Source organism: Leucopleurus acutus (genome assembly GCF_964270905.1).
Source record: "Leucopleurus acutus genome assembly, chromosome: 2".
Lineage (NCBI taxonomy): Eukaryota > Metazoa > Chordata > Mammalia > Artiodactyla > Delphinidae > Leucopleurus > Leucopleurus acutus.
Window position 1 is genome coordinate 1,217,392 of NC_139143.1, and position 17,663 is coordinate 1,235,054.

Consider the following 17,663-nt stretch of genomic DNA (forward strand, 5'->3'; position numbering starts at 1 on the left):
GTGACCCTAAGGGTCCAAACGTTGACTCTAAGACTGTTACAAAACCAACCTGAATTCTGAGTCAAGCACAGTATCATTCTAGTCTCCTAGGTATCCCTCCAAATGAAGACTGATCAGCCTGACCTAGTGTTAAGATACACGTGTACTGACATTGGTGCCCTCCCCACACCCGCATAAACATATGTGCCAATATAATACACTCTGAAGGAAGAGCGGGCATCATTTTAACAAGTCCCAGAAAACCTCCTTTCCAAAGGCAAGCACTTGCCTCTCAGTACCCTGATAATTTGGTAGATACAGTTCTAAGAGCCTGTACCTGGACCTACAGTACCCAAGATCATAATGCTAAGGATACAAGATAGGTGCTAATAATCGACCTTACAAAATAAATAAACAAATAAAAGGAAAATTTTAAAAGTACCAGCCCACACAGAATTATCAGCCCACATTTCATGCCCTGTAATATATACACATAAATAAAACGGGAATTCCTCTGTGAGCAAACATGTGCTTCCAAGGGTTACATAATCAGATTAACGCCCTTTTCATTGACGGCTCTACATACACACCAAATCTTAATTTATTTGCCCAAGTTTGGTTAGACTGCATCAGTTTCCAAGGCTTTCATCAGAGTAGGCCTAATCTTTGAGACATTTCTTATCCCAGTCTATTTCAAGCATTATTAATAGGCCCCCTGGAGCTTATCTTTGACTCAAGCACCTCGTGGCAGAAGCAAAGGCTGCCAAGAAAGAAAGGTCTCTAAGTCAAAAGTAGCATCAAGGCGCCACAACCTGAAGTGCAAAACATCTATTGTAACCTTGTGGGCGAAGAAAACTCATCCCCCCAACATCTTCTGGGAGTTTCTTCCAATGTGCTCAGGTAATAGTCCACAGCTGGTCAGGAGGCTGCGGCCAAAACGAGAGAGATTGGAAGCAGTCATCCTGAGAGCTCACATCACACTTGTACAGCAGGGGGGTATTTTAACTAAGTAATTCGTGGAAGTGTACCACTCTCCGCTTCACGGGACAAGCAGTCATTCACTCGACGGCTGTTCAGCCTCTGGCGGCTCCAGCCTCACATTTTGAAAATAATCTTGTATGTATCTTCAGAGTTCTTCAGACATGGGGGAAACATACTGTAACTCTGCAGAAACTGACTTGTAAAAGGATTCCTGAGCCAATATAAGCCCCTGTCTTGATTCAAGCAAAGGGACGGTCTCTCAACATAAGGTTTGCTTGATCTCACATCTTCAAGCAGCTTAATCTTTAGCTAAATTTCCTAGTATTGAGTATACCTGGTCAACTCAACTCACCACCAGCCCTGTAAATAGGGAGGAATGCTATAGTGCACTGGCAGGTGTTTCAAAGAAAATTCCACAGCTGTCATCTCTTCCTCTCCTATTTCAGGAGATTGCGGAATGTGAAAGAATATTAACTGAGAGAAGTTGCACTTCACAATCTGGGGTGGTAATTAAGAGAGAAAGAAAGACACTAAGGGGACCAGTCTCAGGAAAAGGGGTCAGAAAAGTGCTTTCCTGGTGTGGGAAGGAGACCTACCAGGAGTAACCTCAAAGTAGGTGCTTTTCTCAGAGCATTGTTAAAATGTGTGTGGTAAGGGCCAGGCTCAGCTGGCAGAGTCACCTTAAAAGAAACAGGGCTACTGAGTTATACTCAGAAAACTGTGCTTCAATAAAGAACACGTGGAGACTAGAAACAGGTTTCTACTCCTCTAGCCTCTAGGACCCCTTTCAAGTGTTTTCTTTCAGAATCTAGACCTCAATCTCCTTATCATCCCAAATACATCTGAAAACTAAAAATTCATCCTCTCAAAGGGCTCAGAAATTTAAAATAATGCACGTGGCTCTCTTGAAACAGAGAAGGACCCTATGGTCTATGCCCCCCATGTCCTCAGCCTGCCTTTTGTCTGTGGAATAACTTTAGTCAAAGAATAAGTTTAATCAGAGAAGTGAGAAAATGCAGAAACAAAGGAAAACAGTCAAAGGAGACCAAATAATAATAGTTTAGTCCTTAAGCATGGTCAAGGACCTTCAGTCCCTCCTCAAGGGCTACAGATAATATTCTGAGCCATATCCTGTGAGCTGTTTACTTTGTAGATACTGAAACCCCCGCCAGCTGGAAGAAGTTAACTACATGATGACCAGGCTGTAGCCATGACCTAAGCTGCCACAATTCTGAGAACCGGCCTCAAGAAATGGGAACAAACCAACCCTGGAATTGAAGCCTAACTGTACTTAAAAACAATCAAGATGACGCTGATCAGACCACCGATGACCAATTTCAAGATGACCATCAGAGCTGACTGTGCTGTTTCTGCATGTAGCCCCCTCCCTCTGCCTATACATCCCTGACACTCCCCCGTAAAAGCTCTTGCCCACTGATTGTCGGTGGGGGGAGTCGGCCTTTAGGCAGGCGTCCACCCTCTGCCCCACCCCCCTCCACTTGCTGGCATCCAAAGTAAAGCAAACTTTCCTTTCCACCAAACTTGCCTCTTTATTGGCTTGCGAGCAGCCGGACCCCACTTTCGGTTACACTCTTTTGCGTGCATCTTATTTATATTCAGCTCCTTATTAGGTGAGATATACAGCTCTGGAGCCTAAATCTGAAAAATCCATGCCTAAGTGCAACTTCTCGCCCCTGTAATCTCGCACAAGCAACCATTTTCCAAGCTTCAGATTCCTCAACTGTAAAACGGTTATTATAACAACACTACCTGCCACACCTACTTCAAAGGATCACTGCTGAGATTACATGCAGTAAGACATATAAAATAATTTTTTAAAAGCAAAGGACTACACAAATGTTGGTTGCTACCTTAGGTGGGGCACTGTTAAGAGCATGAAGAAATGCATATAACAGGGTGAAAAGAAGGTTCTTTTACCTGAAAAAAAAAAAGGACTGCAAACATGGTGAGGACGAATTTTAAGGTACTGGCTAATATGTTCAGGGAAGTGGTATGACGCGAACTTTATTATTTATAAGCGGATTCTCATGCCAACACATCCACTTTGCACAGACAGCAGAAGGAAAACAAGAGATTAAGAGTGGGTGTCCAGCTCTCGGCTCACCGAAATAACTGATGGAGTTCCACGTGGAGAGGGAGGGTGGAGTTAGTCATGACAGCCACACAGAACATGGTTGCATAAGAGGGGGAAAGTGAAGGTGTTCGTACCAAGCACAGAACTAACTGTCAAGTTACCCACAGTCCACAGATTACAGCCCGATCCGGGGCGTGTCATTTCCACAGGGGGCTTTAGGGGAAAAGAAAGAAAGAAAGACTATTCCACGAGCATCAAGCAAACCAGGTGATTCCGCAGGTTGGTTCTCCGCCGGCGCGGGTAACGCTGGCGGGGAGAGCGTGAGGTCGGGGGCTCGCGAGTTGGGCCCACGGGACACGGAAGCTGCCTTCGAACCATCGCAAACCAGAGGACGCGGCGCGGACCCAGACCCGCCAGCCCCGGCCCGACCCCGGACTCGCTCCCGGGAGAACGGAAAGCCGGCTTCCGAGAGGGAACCGGGCAGGCGGCGCGGGCGCGCACCGGGGGACACCGCGCCGACTGGGGGCGGCGGGGACCCCTGCCACGGGGGGGGCGGAAGGCGGCTCGGCCACCGGCCCCGTGCGCTCACCTGGTGCAGGGCGGTCAGGCCGTCCACGTTGGCCGTGTCCACGTCGGCGCCCCGGGCCAGGAGCCGCCTCACCTCGTCGGTGTCCCCGCTAGAGCAGGCGGCCAGGAACACGGCGCCGTCCTCGAAGCGGACCCGCGGGCCCCCGCGCTGAGCCTGCGGCGGCAGCTCCGCGCCCGGCCGGTCGGCGGGCTCCTGCTCCGTCAGCGAGCCCCGCCAGCGCCGCAGCTGCTCGGCCCGCCGTGCCCGCGCCGACTCGGCCCGCTTCCCGCCCAGGTGCTCCATCTCCGCCATCGCCGCCGCTGCTGCGGGCCGCCGCCGCAGCCGCCGTCAAGCGTCTCAGCCGGGAGCGGAGGGCGGAGACCCGCGCGCGGCCATCTTTACTGCTCCGCTGCCCGCGCCGCCCGCACTCCCTCGCGGCCTCAGCACGCAGGCGCGGCGAAGCCCCGGTTGCATCACGGGACTTTGTAGTAGGAGATCCGCGCGCCCCCCTTCCCCCGGGCGCACCCGCGCCCAAAGGGAACTACAAGTCCCTGGATGCGTCGGGAAAGAGGCGCGGCCCGGGGCGGGGAGCTCCCTGCTTGGCCGCGGACGCGCGGGGTCACCTCTGTCCCGAAGCGGGAGCGGTCCCCCGCCCGAGGCACCTCCGCGGGCTTGTTGGGAGTCGTAGTTTATTCTTGTTCTGACTTACAGCTAATCTCGGCTCCCTAACTATCACGTCAGTCTTTTGAAGTGGAAAAGGGGTCGGTAATTATCCCTACTTTCTATTGGGGAAAACTGGACGGAAAGTACCCGAAACTCTAAAAACCGTGTCCTGGTTGTAAATGCAGAGCTTTATTAACGTTGTAATTTAGAACGCATTAACAGGTGGCCCTGAAGAGATCCTGGGATTGATGCTCGCAGCTATAGTGGGAAGCGCATTCAAGTTCAGTTCTCCTCCCAACAAGTTACTTGACTTCTCCGACCCTGATTTGTAAGATGGGAATAATAATACCTTAGGGAATTCCCTGGAGGTCCAGAGGTTAAGACTCGGCGCTTTCACGGCTGGGTGCGCCGGTTCAATCCCTGCTCGGGGACTAAGATCCCACAAGACCCGGCGCGGCCAAAAATTTAAAAAAAAAACAAACTCACAGGGTGGTCGTGTGGAGCGGATAAGATAATACATGCAAGGATATCTAGTACTATCTCTGTGCGTATACCAGTTCACAATAAATATTAATTTCCCTTCTGTCTCTCTCCTCCTCTTCTACCCTTTACATGGATCTTAAGTTTACTTGGGAGGCATATGTGGGACATATATCCCGTCTTCCATGATTTTTTTCCCAAAGCTACAAAAAAATACTATGGTGCAAACACAATATTGGAAGTCAACTATAGTTCACTTAAAAAAAAAATACCATGCACGTCCTAAATTCCGAAGGCAGCACGCAGGCCATTTTCATATTCACAGTGAACTTGGTTATTAAAACCTGTCAGGTTGACTCAGTAACTTTAAGTCCCCAGGGCTTTAGCCCTGAACAAAACATAACTGTTTTCCATTATGATAGAGAACATATACAATTATTAGGTTCTTTGAACTTTCCTGTATGGTTGAAGTTTTTCATTTAAAATAATGTTGCAAAAATGATTAGGTCGTTGTAAAGGGAAACTTTACTATGTTCTATCATGTGCCTCAATTTCCCCTGAGACAAGCCAAGAATCAAATGAAAAAGGGACATATAAATGTAAATTATTATGTCTAATAATACTACGTCTATCCATATATGCTTTAATTAGGTATCCTTGAATTCTTTGTAAATACTAATTAAGTCATACATCTTTGAGAACTGTGAAGAACAATGTGCATAAAAAGATGTAATACTGTATACTTTATATAGCCATATTTTCCTTGCATTAATTGAGTCACCATAGAACTTCTCATGCCTCATCATCTATTGGAATTAAAAATTCTGTATGAGGTTTACTTTGTAACTTGTCAGCATGGAACCTCTTCGTATTCCAACTCAGCCTCTTGCTGATAATTAAAATTGTTCACAAGCTCTCAAATAGAACTGTCCCTATAGAATAAAAGAAATATTGATATTAAACCAGATAGGAAATAATACTTAGCTAGGAACCTAACCCTCTTCAGGAAACTATTATTAGCTGAACTCTGCTAGTCTGGCAAGGAAACAAGAAAGTAAGAGAAGGGCAAGTTTTCAAATTTCAGCAAATTGCTGAAATCTCAGGAAACAGATCTCTGACAGCAATCCACGTGCACCATTTTAACATTATGATCCTGGTACACAATATCGGCTCAAAAAAAGTATGTATAATTGGACCATATATTTTACATACCGGTTTTCTAATAAGGATTTTTAAACTAGGGTAAAATTTTCATAGATCGATAATGTTATACTTCTTCTGGCTGTATTCTTTTCGCATTCAGAATCAGGAAAGAAGAAACATCTGGTTCCAGTTGTAAAAATAAGCTAAAATTGGCCAAGTCCAAGTCAAATCCATACTTTCCCAAGAGGTATAAACTTAAATCTCAATAGGAAGAATTCAGTCTCAATACTAGGAAGTTCCAGGTAGTACTTCCTTACTGTATCTATTTTACTTGCTTTTTTCCTGAGGTAGTAAGAAAATGATACCCTCTTTGGAGATTTTAAAGAAAAATATAAGTAGTTAAGTTCCTTACATAATTTAAGTGCAAACCTACCTGAAAGGAGATGAATCTTCCAGCTATGTGATTACGGAATTCAGTGATAATTATTATAATCTAATTAATTTAACTAGCTCAGCCAAAGAAAAGTTATGCCACCAAAAATAAAACAACAAATCAATCTGTGTATGATGATATGAAAAGCTTTTCAAAATTAAAATCATCTAAGTTTTTTTTCTGAAACGTCTTCCCCCAAGCAGGGCTCTCTGAGAGTACACTTAAACAATAAATTTATACAATTGTTTACTGCCATTAAACAAACATGAGCGTTTAGATTTCCTAAATATTCTAAAGAAAAAAATATTTTATATGCAAGTGAATAAATCCTGACAAATAATCCTGTGTATAAGTAAAACATAATTTTTATACTTTTTTCTTCCAGTTTTACTGAGATATAATTGACATACAGCACTGTATAAGTTTAAGGTGTGCGGCATGATGATCTGACTTACATACATCATGAGATGATGACCACGGTAAGCTTGGTGAATAGCCATCATCTCACATAGATAACAAAATAAAAGAAAGAGAAACAGCTATATTTCGTGATGTGAACTCCTAGGATTTACTCTCTTAACTGTCATATATAACATACGGCAGTGTTAATTATATTTATCCCATTGGACATTATATCTCTAGTACTTATTTATCTTATAACTGGAATTTGTATCTTTTGACCACCTCCATCCAATTCCCCTGCCTGCGGTAAACCACAAGTCTGTTCTCTTTTTCTATAAGATTTGTTTGTTTGTTGAAGTATAATTAACCTATAAACTATGTCAGTTCCTGGTGCACAACATAGTGATTCGGTATTTTTACACATTACAAAACCATCACCACAATTTTTGAACTTTTAAATGTACTAAGTGCACCAGCTATGATGCACATACTCTGTTGTATAAAGTGAGGAAACTTTTATTAAATAATAATTTCCCATACACTTAAAACATGAACTACAAATTAGAATACTCCATTCTTTAAAGCAATGACACCGGTTCAGCTTATGAAAACCTTTCAGCGTGGCCTCTGTTCCCACCAGTTAACATACCTCCCTCTGGTGGACAAACAGAGACTGTACATTTAGCCCATGGAGTTCTTTCTGTTTTTCTTTTTTCTTTTATCCAATTCTTTCGGTTTGGCTTCCAAAACTACAGGTCTTTGCTTGTTTTATCATACTATCTCTCCTTTCCACCAGACTCAACATAGTGCCTGGTTTTTCTAAGAGACATTTTTAAGACTCGATTCTCAGAAAACCACCCGAGAAAGTAATCAATTTCAGCTCCGAAGACAGAACTGTAATTGGGACACAGTTACAGTTGGGGTGGAAAATAAGAGAAGACATTGAAGAAATTAAAATAGAAAATATCAGTACTAAAATAAGCAGCCAACTCCAGAATTAAGACAGAAAACACTTCCCCACAATGAGTAAATGCTAACAGTAGGTGCGAACCCGACAGCTAACTGGACAGTAACAGGATTCCTTTCTGGTTCGCAGCTCCCCTCGTGGCTCACTCCCACAGCCGACGTGAGGCCCCGGGAGCGCCGCGGACCGTCCTGGAGAGCGCGGGTCTGCGGGGCAGAGAGGACGCCCCACGCAGCGGTCACCGGGAGCCACAGCTACCGAAAGCAGATCCGGGCTGAACGCACAAATCCCGCAGCGGTCGGACTGTACCGGTCCGCAGGTTTAGGAGGATCGGCCGCCCCTCCCGCGGCCGGAGCAGGAGGCGAGGGTGGCTGCGGCCTCCGGCCGGCAGTGCAGTCCGAACACGACGGACGCTCCCCGCGCGGGAAGCCAGGGCCGCCGGGCCGCGCGCCCCAAGTCGGAACCCGGCTCGAATCCCCAGCCCCTCAGATTCCGTTGAATTGCCGGAGCGCCCTCCGCGGGTAAAACTGTCCTGGAGCGGCAGCCCCTCCGCGTGAAAGACCTTGACCGCAGCCCCTCCTCCAGATCAGATTCTCCCGGTTCCTCCTACCACGCCCATCGCTCGGACAGACGGAGCCAGTCCCGAGCCAGTTCCCGCGCGCCGCGCCCCTGTTCAAAGCGCGTGGGCGTGGCCCGCTCGGAGCCTAGCCAATCGGGGTCCGCGCTCCTCCCGGGGGGCGCTCCGGACCAATCACACCCTCGCGGGCGGGAGGCGGGGCGACGCAACTGTCGAGCTCGCGCAGGCGTGGTGCAGGCTGGTCGGCGCCTCTGCACTGCGAGGGGCGTCAGCGCAGGTGAGAGAGCGGGTGCTCCGGCTCTTCTGCCGAGAGGCCGCCCGCGGGGGTCTGCGGGGTGGGGGTGGGGGGGCGGCTTTCTGCCTGTCGGGGGACCTTCCTCTTCTCCGACTATCGGCTGTGGAACGGAGGCTCTGGATGTCTTGACAGCCGTGGAGGGCGCGCGCCGCCGGCCTGTCACCCTGTCCGCCGGCCGCCCCAGCCATCTCGCCGCCACCACCACGCCCCAGCGGCCGCCCCCTCCCAGCCCCCGGGCCTCCCCCATCCCTTCCAGGCATGCCCCTCCCCCCGGCCGTCCCGCCCCCTCCTCCCTCTCCCGTAGACATTCTCCCTGCCGGCCCCCCACCCCCGCCTCCTCCCTGCTCCCTCAGACGTACCCCTGCCCCCCCCCGACACTCTGTGACTTTTGCATATTTGTTTTATTGTCATTGAATCCCAGTGTCTGCTCACTGAGACAAAGTGGTAAGGATCAGTATATAAAAATAGTGGTTAATTACCTAGTAAAGTAACTGGTTCCCGAGAGGACGGTCTTAAAGGTGTGGCTGAGGAAATTTAGAATAATTTACATGAATGACTGTTGTAGTGTAATTGATTCTATTTAACATATTAATTTGCCTGTAGTATTACTAATTCTGTTTAAATATTTCTGAGTGTGTCAATTGTGGAGGAGCAACAGCCCTGGAGATTAGAAGAAGAACCAAAGGATGCTTTGTCTTTGCACCCCAGTTCAGGAGAGTACCTTGACCCAACCAATACACAAACTTAGTCACCTTTAAACATACGGTTAAGATAGATGCCTCAGTTTAAGTTTATGATTATCATAAGTTGCTGTCGTCCTCCTAACTACAATCTATGACCACCACCAGGTAATCTTCTGATTATAATTAGTTTTCCAAGTAGGAATAACTTAGGGAGAGAATAAGTGGAGTTAAAAATTTTACTGTAGTTTTACAAATTAATAAATTGACCTTTTAATTAATGTTTAAGTCTTTGTGAGTGAGCTTGGCATGAATTAGTACATCTAAGCCCTATCAAATCTAGGTTTACTGCCAAGTTGAAGTTTTAGACTACAAAACTGAGAACCAGATCCTGAAATGTGACCTTTTCCACATATAAGTGAGTGAGGTCATACAGTATTTGTCTTTGACTTATTTCACTTAGTATAATGCCTTCAAGGTCCATTCATCTTGCTGCCAATGGTAGGATTTCCTCTTTTTTATGACTGAATAGTATTCTATTGTGTATACATACCACAACTTTAGCTGTTCATCCATTGATGGATGTTGTTTCTGAGTCTTGGCTATTGTTAATAACACTTAGAACATGAGGATGCAGATATCTTTTCAAGTTAGAGTTGTTTCCTTTGGATGTATTCCCAGAGGTGGAATTGGTGAATCACTTTCTTTCTTTTCATTGCAGAATGATATTCCGTTGTATGGACATTCCCCGTTTTGTTTATCCATTCTTCAGTTGACAGACGTTTGGATTGTTTCCATTTTTTGGCTATTATGAATAATGCTGCTGTGACCGTTCATGTACAGATTTTTAAGTAGATATGTTTTCAGTTCTCTTGATTATATACCTAGGAGTAGAATTACAGGGTTATAAGTTACTCCTTGTTAACTGTTTTGAGGAATTGGCAGACTGTTTTCCAGAGCAGCTCCATCGTTTTGCATTTCCACCAGCAACATATGAGGATTTGTGTCTCCACATCCCTCACCAACACTTAGATGCTGTCTTTTTGGTTATAGTTATCTTAGTGGTTGTGAAGTTACAGCTTGTTGTGGTTTTGATTTGCATTTCCCTAGTGACTAATGATGTTGGGCATCTTTTCACGTGCTTATTGAATTATTTGTGTATCTTCTTTGGAGAAATATCTATTCAGATCCTTTGTCCATTTTTTAATCAGGTTGTCTTTTCATTATTGAGTTATTTATATGTTCTGGATACAAATAAGTTCCTTATCAAGTGTATGATTTGTAAATGTTTTCTCTCCTACTGTGTATCGTCTTCTCACTTCCTTTTTTTGGCTGTGCTGGGTCTTTGTTGCTGCACGGGCTTTCTCTAGTTGCGGAGAGCAGGGGCTACTCTTTGTTGCCTTGCGTGGGCTTCTCATTGCAGTGGCTTCTCTTGTTGCGGTGCGCATGAGCTTCAGTAGCTGTGGCGCACAGGCTTAGTTGCTCCACAGCATGTGGGATCTTCCCAGACCAGGGTTGGAACCCACGTCCCCTGCATTCTTAACCACTGCGCCACCAGGGAAGTCCCTCACTTTCTTCCTTCATGATGTTCTTGAAGCACAAAAGCTTTTAAGTTTGATGAAATTCAGTTTATTTTTTCTTTTGTCTCTTGTGCTCTTGGTGTCATATGTAAGAAGCCTTTGCCCAATGCAAGGTCGCAAAGATTTACTCTTATGTTTAATTATTTTTCCATTTTATCTCCTTAATTTTTGCCAGATATAGAATTCTAAGTCAACAGTTTTCTGTTTCCATATTTTAAAGATGTGGTTCCACTGTCCTCTGGCATGCATTGTCTCTGAGGAGACATTTGCTGCCTTTTTACATTTGTTCCTCTGTACATAATATGACTTTTTTTCCCTCCTGATGCTTTTTAAACTTTTCATCACTGGTTTTCTGCAGTTTAATAAGGCTGTGTCTTGGTGTTTTCTTCATGTTTCTCATGCTTGTGGCTCCATGAGCATTCTGAATTAGAAATCAATAGTAAATACAACTCTGAAGCTCTTCATGTTTGAAAACTGAGAAATCTGTTTCTAAATAAATTAAAGAAATCGTAATGGAAATTAGAAAATTTGAGAATAGAGGAATAAACATTCTACATATCAAAACTTTGTAATGCACTGGTACTTAGAAAGCAATGTATAGCATTATATGTCAGAATTGAAAAGATAACTCTATACAAATAAATGTAAAACAATGCAATAGATAAGTTTGTAGAAAAATTTAACTTGCCAAAATTGACTCAAGAAGAAATAGAAAGCTTAAATAATGCTGTAATATTTAAAGAAATTGGATTTGTAGTTTAAAATCTTCTCACATTGAAAACGCCATTACCAGGTATCATTCTGTCAGACATCTTAGAAACAGATAATCGCCCAGACTCTTCTATAGGATGTCAAACTAACTCATTTCAGGAGGCCAGCTTAACTTTGATTACTGATGACGAAATTAGGAAGGAAAATTATAGGCCAGTTTTACCCATAAGCAATAGTGTTGAATGTTTTTCCTCTAAGGTTAGGAATAGGATAAGAACACCAGCTGTCAGCTCTTTTCTTCCGCATTGTAGTGGAAGTTATAGCCAGAACAGAAGACAGGAAAAAGGTTAGAAGGGAAGAACTGATTATTCATGGATGATATATGTAGAATTACCAACCGCAGACCGCCTCCCAAATAGATTCATCATTAGCATTTTTAAGTTTTGGTTTAAAAATCTACTGTATTTACATATATCAATAAGAAGTGGGGAGAAAATAGAGTTTTAAAAAAGATAAAAATATAAAGTACTTAGGAATGAATCTAACAAAAGGTAAACTCTTTATAGAGAAAATTATAAAACTATTGAAGAGCGTCCAGAAAGACCTGAACACAGCATGCTCGTGAATTGTAGGCTCACTGCCATAAAGACGTCAGTTCTCCCAGAATTGATCTGTGCAGTCAGCGGAATTCCAGTCCAAATCACAGCAGCTTTCTGTGTGTGTGTGTGTGTGTGTGTGTGTGTGTATTTGTAGACTTTTTAAACTGTTCTAAAATTCATATGGGAGAGCAGAGGACTAAGAAATAACCAAGGCCTTCCTGAAGAAAAAGAACAAGGGGGAAGAACTCACCTTCCCATATACCAGGTCTTACTAATAATAAGCTACAATTAAAGCAGTGGGGTATTGGCTGAAAGAGAATACAGTTGACCAATGAAACAAGTTCGATAATCCCAAAACAGGGCCATCCGTACATGTATGGAAATTTATGCCAGCATCAGCAGGGAGGGGATGGACTTTTCAATAAGTGGGACTAGGACACTTGGCTTTTCACATGAGGGAAATAATTCAGACTTGGACCCCTACTCACACTATACACACAAACTGATTGCTAGTGGATCAAAGACTTAAATGTGAAAGTATCTAAGTTTGGGGGTAAGGAAAATTTTAATACACAAAAGTGTAAATATTAATGTAATTGATTACATTAATATTATGTATTTGTCAAAAATGTCATGAATGAAGTGTAGAGACGGCAGCAGACTGGGAGGTGGTGTTTGACTCACCTGTGTAGCCAGAGGTAGCCAGAGGGGGGAGTAGGGCTGAGAAGTGGGGAGGGGCTTGTTTTCGATGAGAGAGATGTTGAGCATGTTTGAATGTTGATGGGAAGAAGGAAAGAAGATTGGAAATACTAAAGAAAGATGAAATTGACGGAGTGGACTCTGAAGGGTTGAGAAATACGTGGATTCCAAACTACGTGGAGAAAACCCCAGACCTTGAAGCATTAGTTTATAAACCGCTCGTTGGAGTGATGACTGTCCCCCGTCACTGCCCTTGCTCTCCCCCCACAGCTAGTACTTGACCATCCATTTCTCTGCTGGGCACCTCAGGACGCAGTGGTGAGCAAAGCTAGACCCAGGCTCTGCCTCAGTAGTTAATTATTATCAGTGGAGACAGACATTAATATAAAGCATCTAGAGTTTTTGTAGAAATTTTTGCATTGTTTTATACTTTATTTTTTTAGATGTGTTTGCTTGAATAGATAACTAGAAGGAAATAGAAAAAGCTCAGACTTCCTTCTCAGAATAGAGATTAACATGAGGAGTTTGTCCTTCAGTGAATTGCAACCGTGTGCTAAAAACTGGGGTCACTGTTACTGACCCTTTCGTGGGTGCCCCTTTTCTCCACAGGGATCCCAGCCAGCGTTGAGTGCGGCGCCGGGAACCGTGTGTGGGTGATTCTCGCTGGGGTCATGCAGAGAGCATCCCGTCTGAAGAGAGAGCTGAGCCTGCTGGCCGCGGAGCCACCCCCGGGCATCACATGCTGGCAGGATGGGGACCGAATGGAAGATCTGCGAGCTCGTAGGTGTCGCACCAGGTGTGACGGGTCACGACCCTGTCAAAGGTCGTGCTGAAGTTTGAACACCTGTGTGCTCTAAAGTAGGGGACAATTGCAAGGTCAAAGTGCCCGGCCATCTTTCTACCTAATTTGTTTACATTTATAAAAGGTTTCCATGACATTTTTTCTTTGGCCTTTGATTCCATCTTTTACTGATTTGTAAGCCAAGATCTGGGTATCAGCTTTGAAGCAGTGTTAGTACCAAAGCTCACCTTCTCAAATATCTGTGAGGCCAGATGGGAAACATAAGTGTTCAGAACGCTGCGTTCCAGCCAGAGCAGAACTGCAGGTTGTATGTGATCTGAGGCCAGCGTTGTCCACCTTCTGTTTCGATCTCCTGTGTATTCTTTGATTGACACCAACTTTGGGTACACTGGTACATTGCATGGGGACTTGTTAAGCCCTGAGAGAGTTTCTGTCCCAGACCCAGCTGTTCCGTTAGGACCAGACTTCATTAGGTCCATGGGGTGTGGTAATTCAGATCATCTGATTACCTCTTGACGTTTTGTTCTTTTTTTTTTTTTTTTAAAGAGATATTAGGTGGAGCAGACACACCTTATGAAAAAGGTGTTTTCAAGCTGGAAGTTAACATTCCTGAGAGGTCAGCGTGAAAACTATATCCTAAATTTCCAGGGTAAAGCGCAGTTACTGGAAGACAGAGCAGTGTCGCAGAGTGTCGAATGCAGGAGTTCAAGTACCTGGATTTTAATCCTCGTCTTACCATGACTTAATGTGACCTTGGGCAAGTTATTTCCGGTCTCTGGAGTTCGATTTCTTTTTCTTAACACTGAGCTGGACCACAGCTAGGCCTCACCCCCACCCCACCCCCTGCCCGTCACTGTAGTAAAATATACATAAAATTGGCCGTCTAAACCGTTAAGCACATGGTTCGGTGGCATTAGATGCACTCACACTGTCATCCAGCCGCCCCCCTCATGCATCTCTAAACCGTTAAGCACATGGTTCAGTGGCGTTAGATGCACTCACACTGTCATCCAGCCGCCCCCCTCATGCATCTCTAAACCGTTTTTAAGCACATGGTTCGGTGGCATTAAATGCACTCACATTGTCATCCAGCCGTCCCCCTCATGCATCTCCAGAACTTCTTCGTCTCCCCAGCCTGAACCCCCGCATCCATTAAACACTGGCTCCCACGGCACCTGGCAGCCACCCTTCTCTCTGCCTCTGTGTTAAGGCCCCTTTTAATCCAGGTCTCCTGTAAGGCTGTCATCAGGGGAGTCGTAGCTGTAGTGTAGTTTGTGATTTGTAGATACCTGTTCACCAGGCCAGGCTTGTTACAGGTCCTGAGAGAAGCAGCTCAGTAATCACGGGGGGCGTCAGTTCTGAGACCGATGGGGATTTTCCAAATGCAGTGTATAAATCAAAATTGGATCCTGTTTTTCAACACCCATCTGTAAAAAAAAAAAAAAAAAAAAAAAAGGGGAAAATTGAGGAAATCTGAGTAGTAGATGATACTGGAAAATAATTTTTATATTTTATTCATAGGTATACTGATAGTTTTGCAGCTCTATAGGAGAGGGACCTTATTCTTAGGAGAGACACGCTGAAGTATTTAGAGGGTGAAGGGGCTTGATCCAGGTGGTGGGTATAAGAGGGTTTCAGTACTATTATTTCAACTTTTCTACTGTTCATAAATTTTTGTAATAAAAATTTGGCAAGAGCAAAGGTTTGCCTCTCAAAGGCTGTCATCCTAATTAGTCACCAGCAGCTGTTTATAATGTAAGAAGCAGTATTTCAGTAAAACTTCCATACTCTCCTGTGCTTTCAAAGGTACCCATTTGAACCTCCTCAGATCCGATTTCTGACTCCCATCTACCATCCCAACATCGATTCCGCTGGAAGGATTTGTTTAGATGTTCTCAAGTTGCCGCCAAAAGTGAGTGGTGGGAGCAGGGCCAGCCCTCTCGCCTGCCGTGGCCCTCGGCTCTAAAACTTGTGTTAGAGAAGCACGTTCTTAGGGCCGCTGTCTGTCTGCCTGTCTGCCTAGGGCGCCTGGAGACCGTCCCTCAACATCGCGACCCTGCTGACTTCTGTTCAGCAGCTCATGGCCGAGCCCAACCCCGATGACCCGCTCATGGCCGACATCGTAAGCGCCCCCGGCCCCCCGCTCGCGGCCTGCCTTCCCCACGCCCTGCTCTCCGTTGGGGAGGCTCACGTAGCGCCTGCAGCTTGGTTACCAAGTCCCTCCTCTCTCCACTGACTCTCTGCTTCCATCTCAGTCCTCAGAGTTTAAATACAACAAGCCCGTCTTCCTCAGGAATGCCAGGCAGTGGACAGAGAAGCACGCGAGACAGAAGGTGGGGTGTCTGTACAGCTCTGATTGCACTCCTGTTGTTGCTCTGTTAAGTGAGTGTGTCCCTGTGTGTGTGAGTGTCTATTAGACTTGCCAGGTTCGTACTGGACACTAGGATGGCCGGTTGATCTTCTCCTACCGCAGCCTTCTACATAATTATTCAGCAGATAGCTCAACCGGCTGGAGGGTTTCCCAGCACCCACGACACCACAGGGCAGCCGAGGTCTCCTGTTTAGGCCAGAAGGAGCTCTTTGCAGGAGAGGGGAGGGGTGGGAGGAGAAATGGACGTAGAGGAAGGGAGAAGGAGAGACGTCCCCGTTTTACGTCCATAGTTCCCTCATTTAACAGAAGGCGGAGTTCAGGAGCAGGGATGAGCACATGGGGGTTTCGCTGGGCTGCCCCGCACTTCAGACTGAGCCACGAAGCGGTTAGGGTCACTTGTGAGAAGAAGTAAAAATTAAACAGTACAGAGGATTGGGGAAGCTGGTTTCGGAGAGAATGTCCTATCCAGGAGGCAGCAGAGAAGGACCTGGGAGAACAGTCGGTGTGAACCTTGTGCTCTGCCCCGCCTGCTCCTTTCTAGGCTGATGAAGAAGAGACGCCTGATAACCCCCCGGAGGCGGGTGACTCAGAAGGGCACAGCGAAGCACAGAAGAGGAAAGCCAGGCCCCTGGGGGGCGTAGAAAAGAAATTCTGCCCTGACGTTTAGGGTGGGGTTTGTCCTGGCCCATCTCAGTTAATAGGTTCTTCGCCAGCATGGTCCAATTTGCTTACGTTTCTGGAATGTTTTCCTTTGTATTTGATGACATTATCGTTTTTATATCCTGTGAAACAGACCTTGTGTATTTATATGTTCTGCTCTACATTGATTCTCTGAGTGCAGTTTGTTTTATTTAGCTCATACATACGTATCCCAAAACTTGTAAACCTGGAAAATAAATAGTCATTTAGTGTTGAGTACGTGTTTATCCTGAATGTGTGTCTGGGAGCAGACCGGCCAGAGAGCTATACAGCAAGAATGTGAAAGTATCTGGAATTGTTGTCCTTTATTTTGCCAACCCACCAGCATCACTCGGGGCACGGAACGATGGACGTGGGGGCCAGACAGCCTCAGAGACAGTGCGGTGGCCGTCACGCTTCCGGGATTCTAGGTGTTCAGAAGTCCTAAACACAGTGTGGGGATAAGGTCATTACCCTTCTGTTAACGTTTCTTGCAGTTTGCACTTTCTGTGACTTAACTTACGTGGCTGTGGTATAACTTTCGTTTGTTCAACAAATAGCGACTGAACACCTGCTGTGTGCCAAGTGTTTTAGAATAATATAATGGTGAGAAAATCAGGCGTGGGGTTAACCAGATAATCGTACAGATTTACATGGATTTTCACAGTCCTTTCTGTCTCTAGCTTTATTTCACGGCAAGTACTAAGGCGCAGGCTCGAATCCCTGCTCGTGACTTTACAGTACACTTGGGCCTGTGCTTATCATTCCGTTTAGAGGACGGAGAAAACAGATTTGGGCAGAAGTCGGCTGAAGTGGAACGAGGTGCCGAGTGAGAGCAGATGTTGGGGCCGCCTAGGCAGAGAAGCAGACCGTCGCGCCCCGCCTGTATCCCAGGCTGGTAGTCCTGTGCCAGGCTGGGCGCCGTGCGCGCAGAGTGCATGCAGTGAGCAAGCAGTCGCCCTT

General features: G+C 45.6%; 2 protein-coding genes across 10 annotated transcripts in view; one reads left to right on the forward strand and one right to left on the reverse strand.

Annotated features, from left to right (window-relative positions):
- Window positions 1-4,125, reverse strand: part of PPP1R12B (protein phosphatase 1 regulatory subunit 12B) — a 192,951-nt gene extending 188,826 nt beyond the window's left edge. For all 9 annotated transcript variants that reach the window (XM_082857390.1, XM_082857389.1, XM_082857388.1 and 6 more), the window contains exon 1: window positions 3,645-4,125. In XM_082857390.1, the coding sequence (XP_082713516.1) occupies window positions 3,645-3,935 (291 nt within the window). In that variant the 5' untranslated portion in view covers window positions 3,936-4,125. The remainder of the gene's footprint in view (window positions 1-3,644) is intronic.
- A 9,395-nt stretch (window positions 4,126-13,520) lies between these two features.
- On the forward strand, window positions 13,521-16,689 carry UBE2T (ubiquitin conjugating enzyme E2 T; the record flags this gene model as incomplete). The annotated part of the gene is made up of 6 exons (XM_082832486.1): window positions 13,521-13,629; window positions 14,198-14,267; window positions 15,458-15,563; window positions 15,675-15,773; window positions 15,907-15,984; window positions 16,564-16,689. The coding sequence occupies 6 exons, from the start codon at window positions 13,521-13,523 to the stop codon at window positions 16,687-16,689; spliced, it is 588 nt and encodes a 195-aa protein (XP_082688612.1).
- Between the last annotated feature and the right edge of the window lie 974 nt (window positions 16,690-17,663).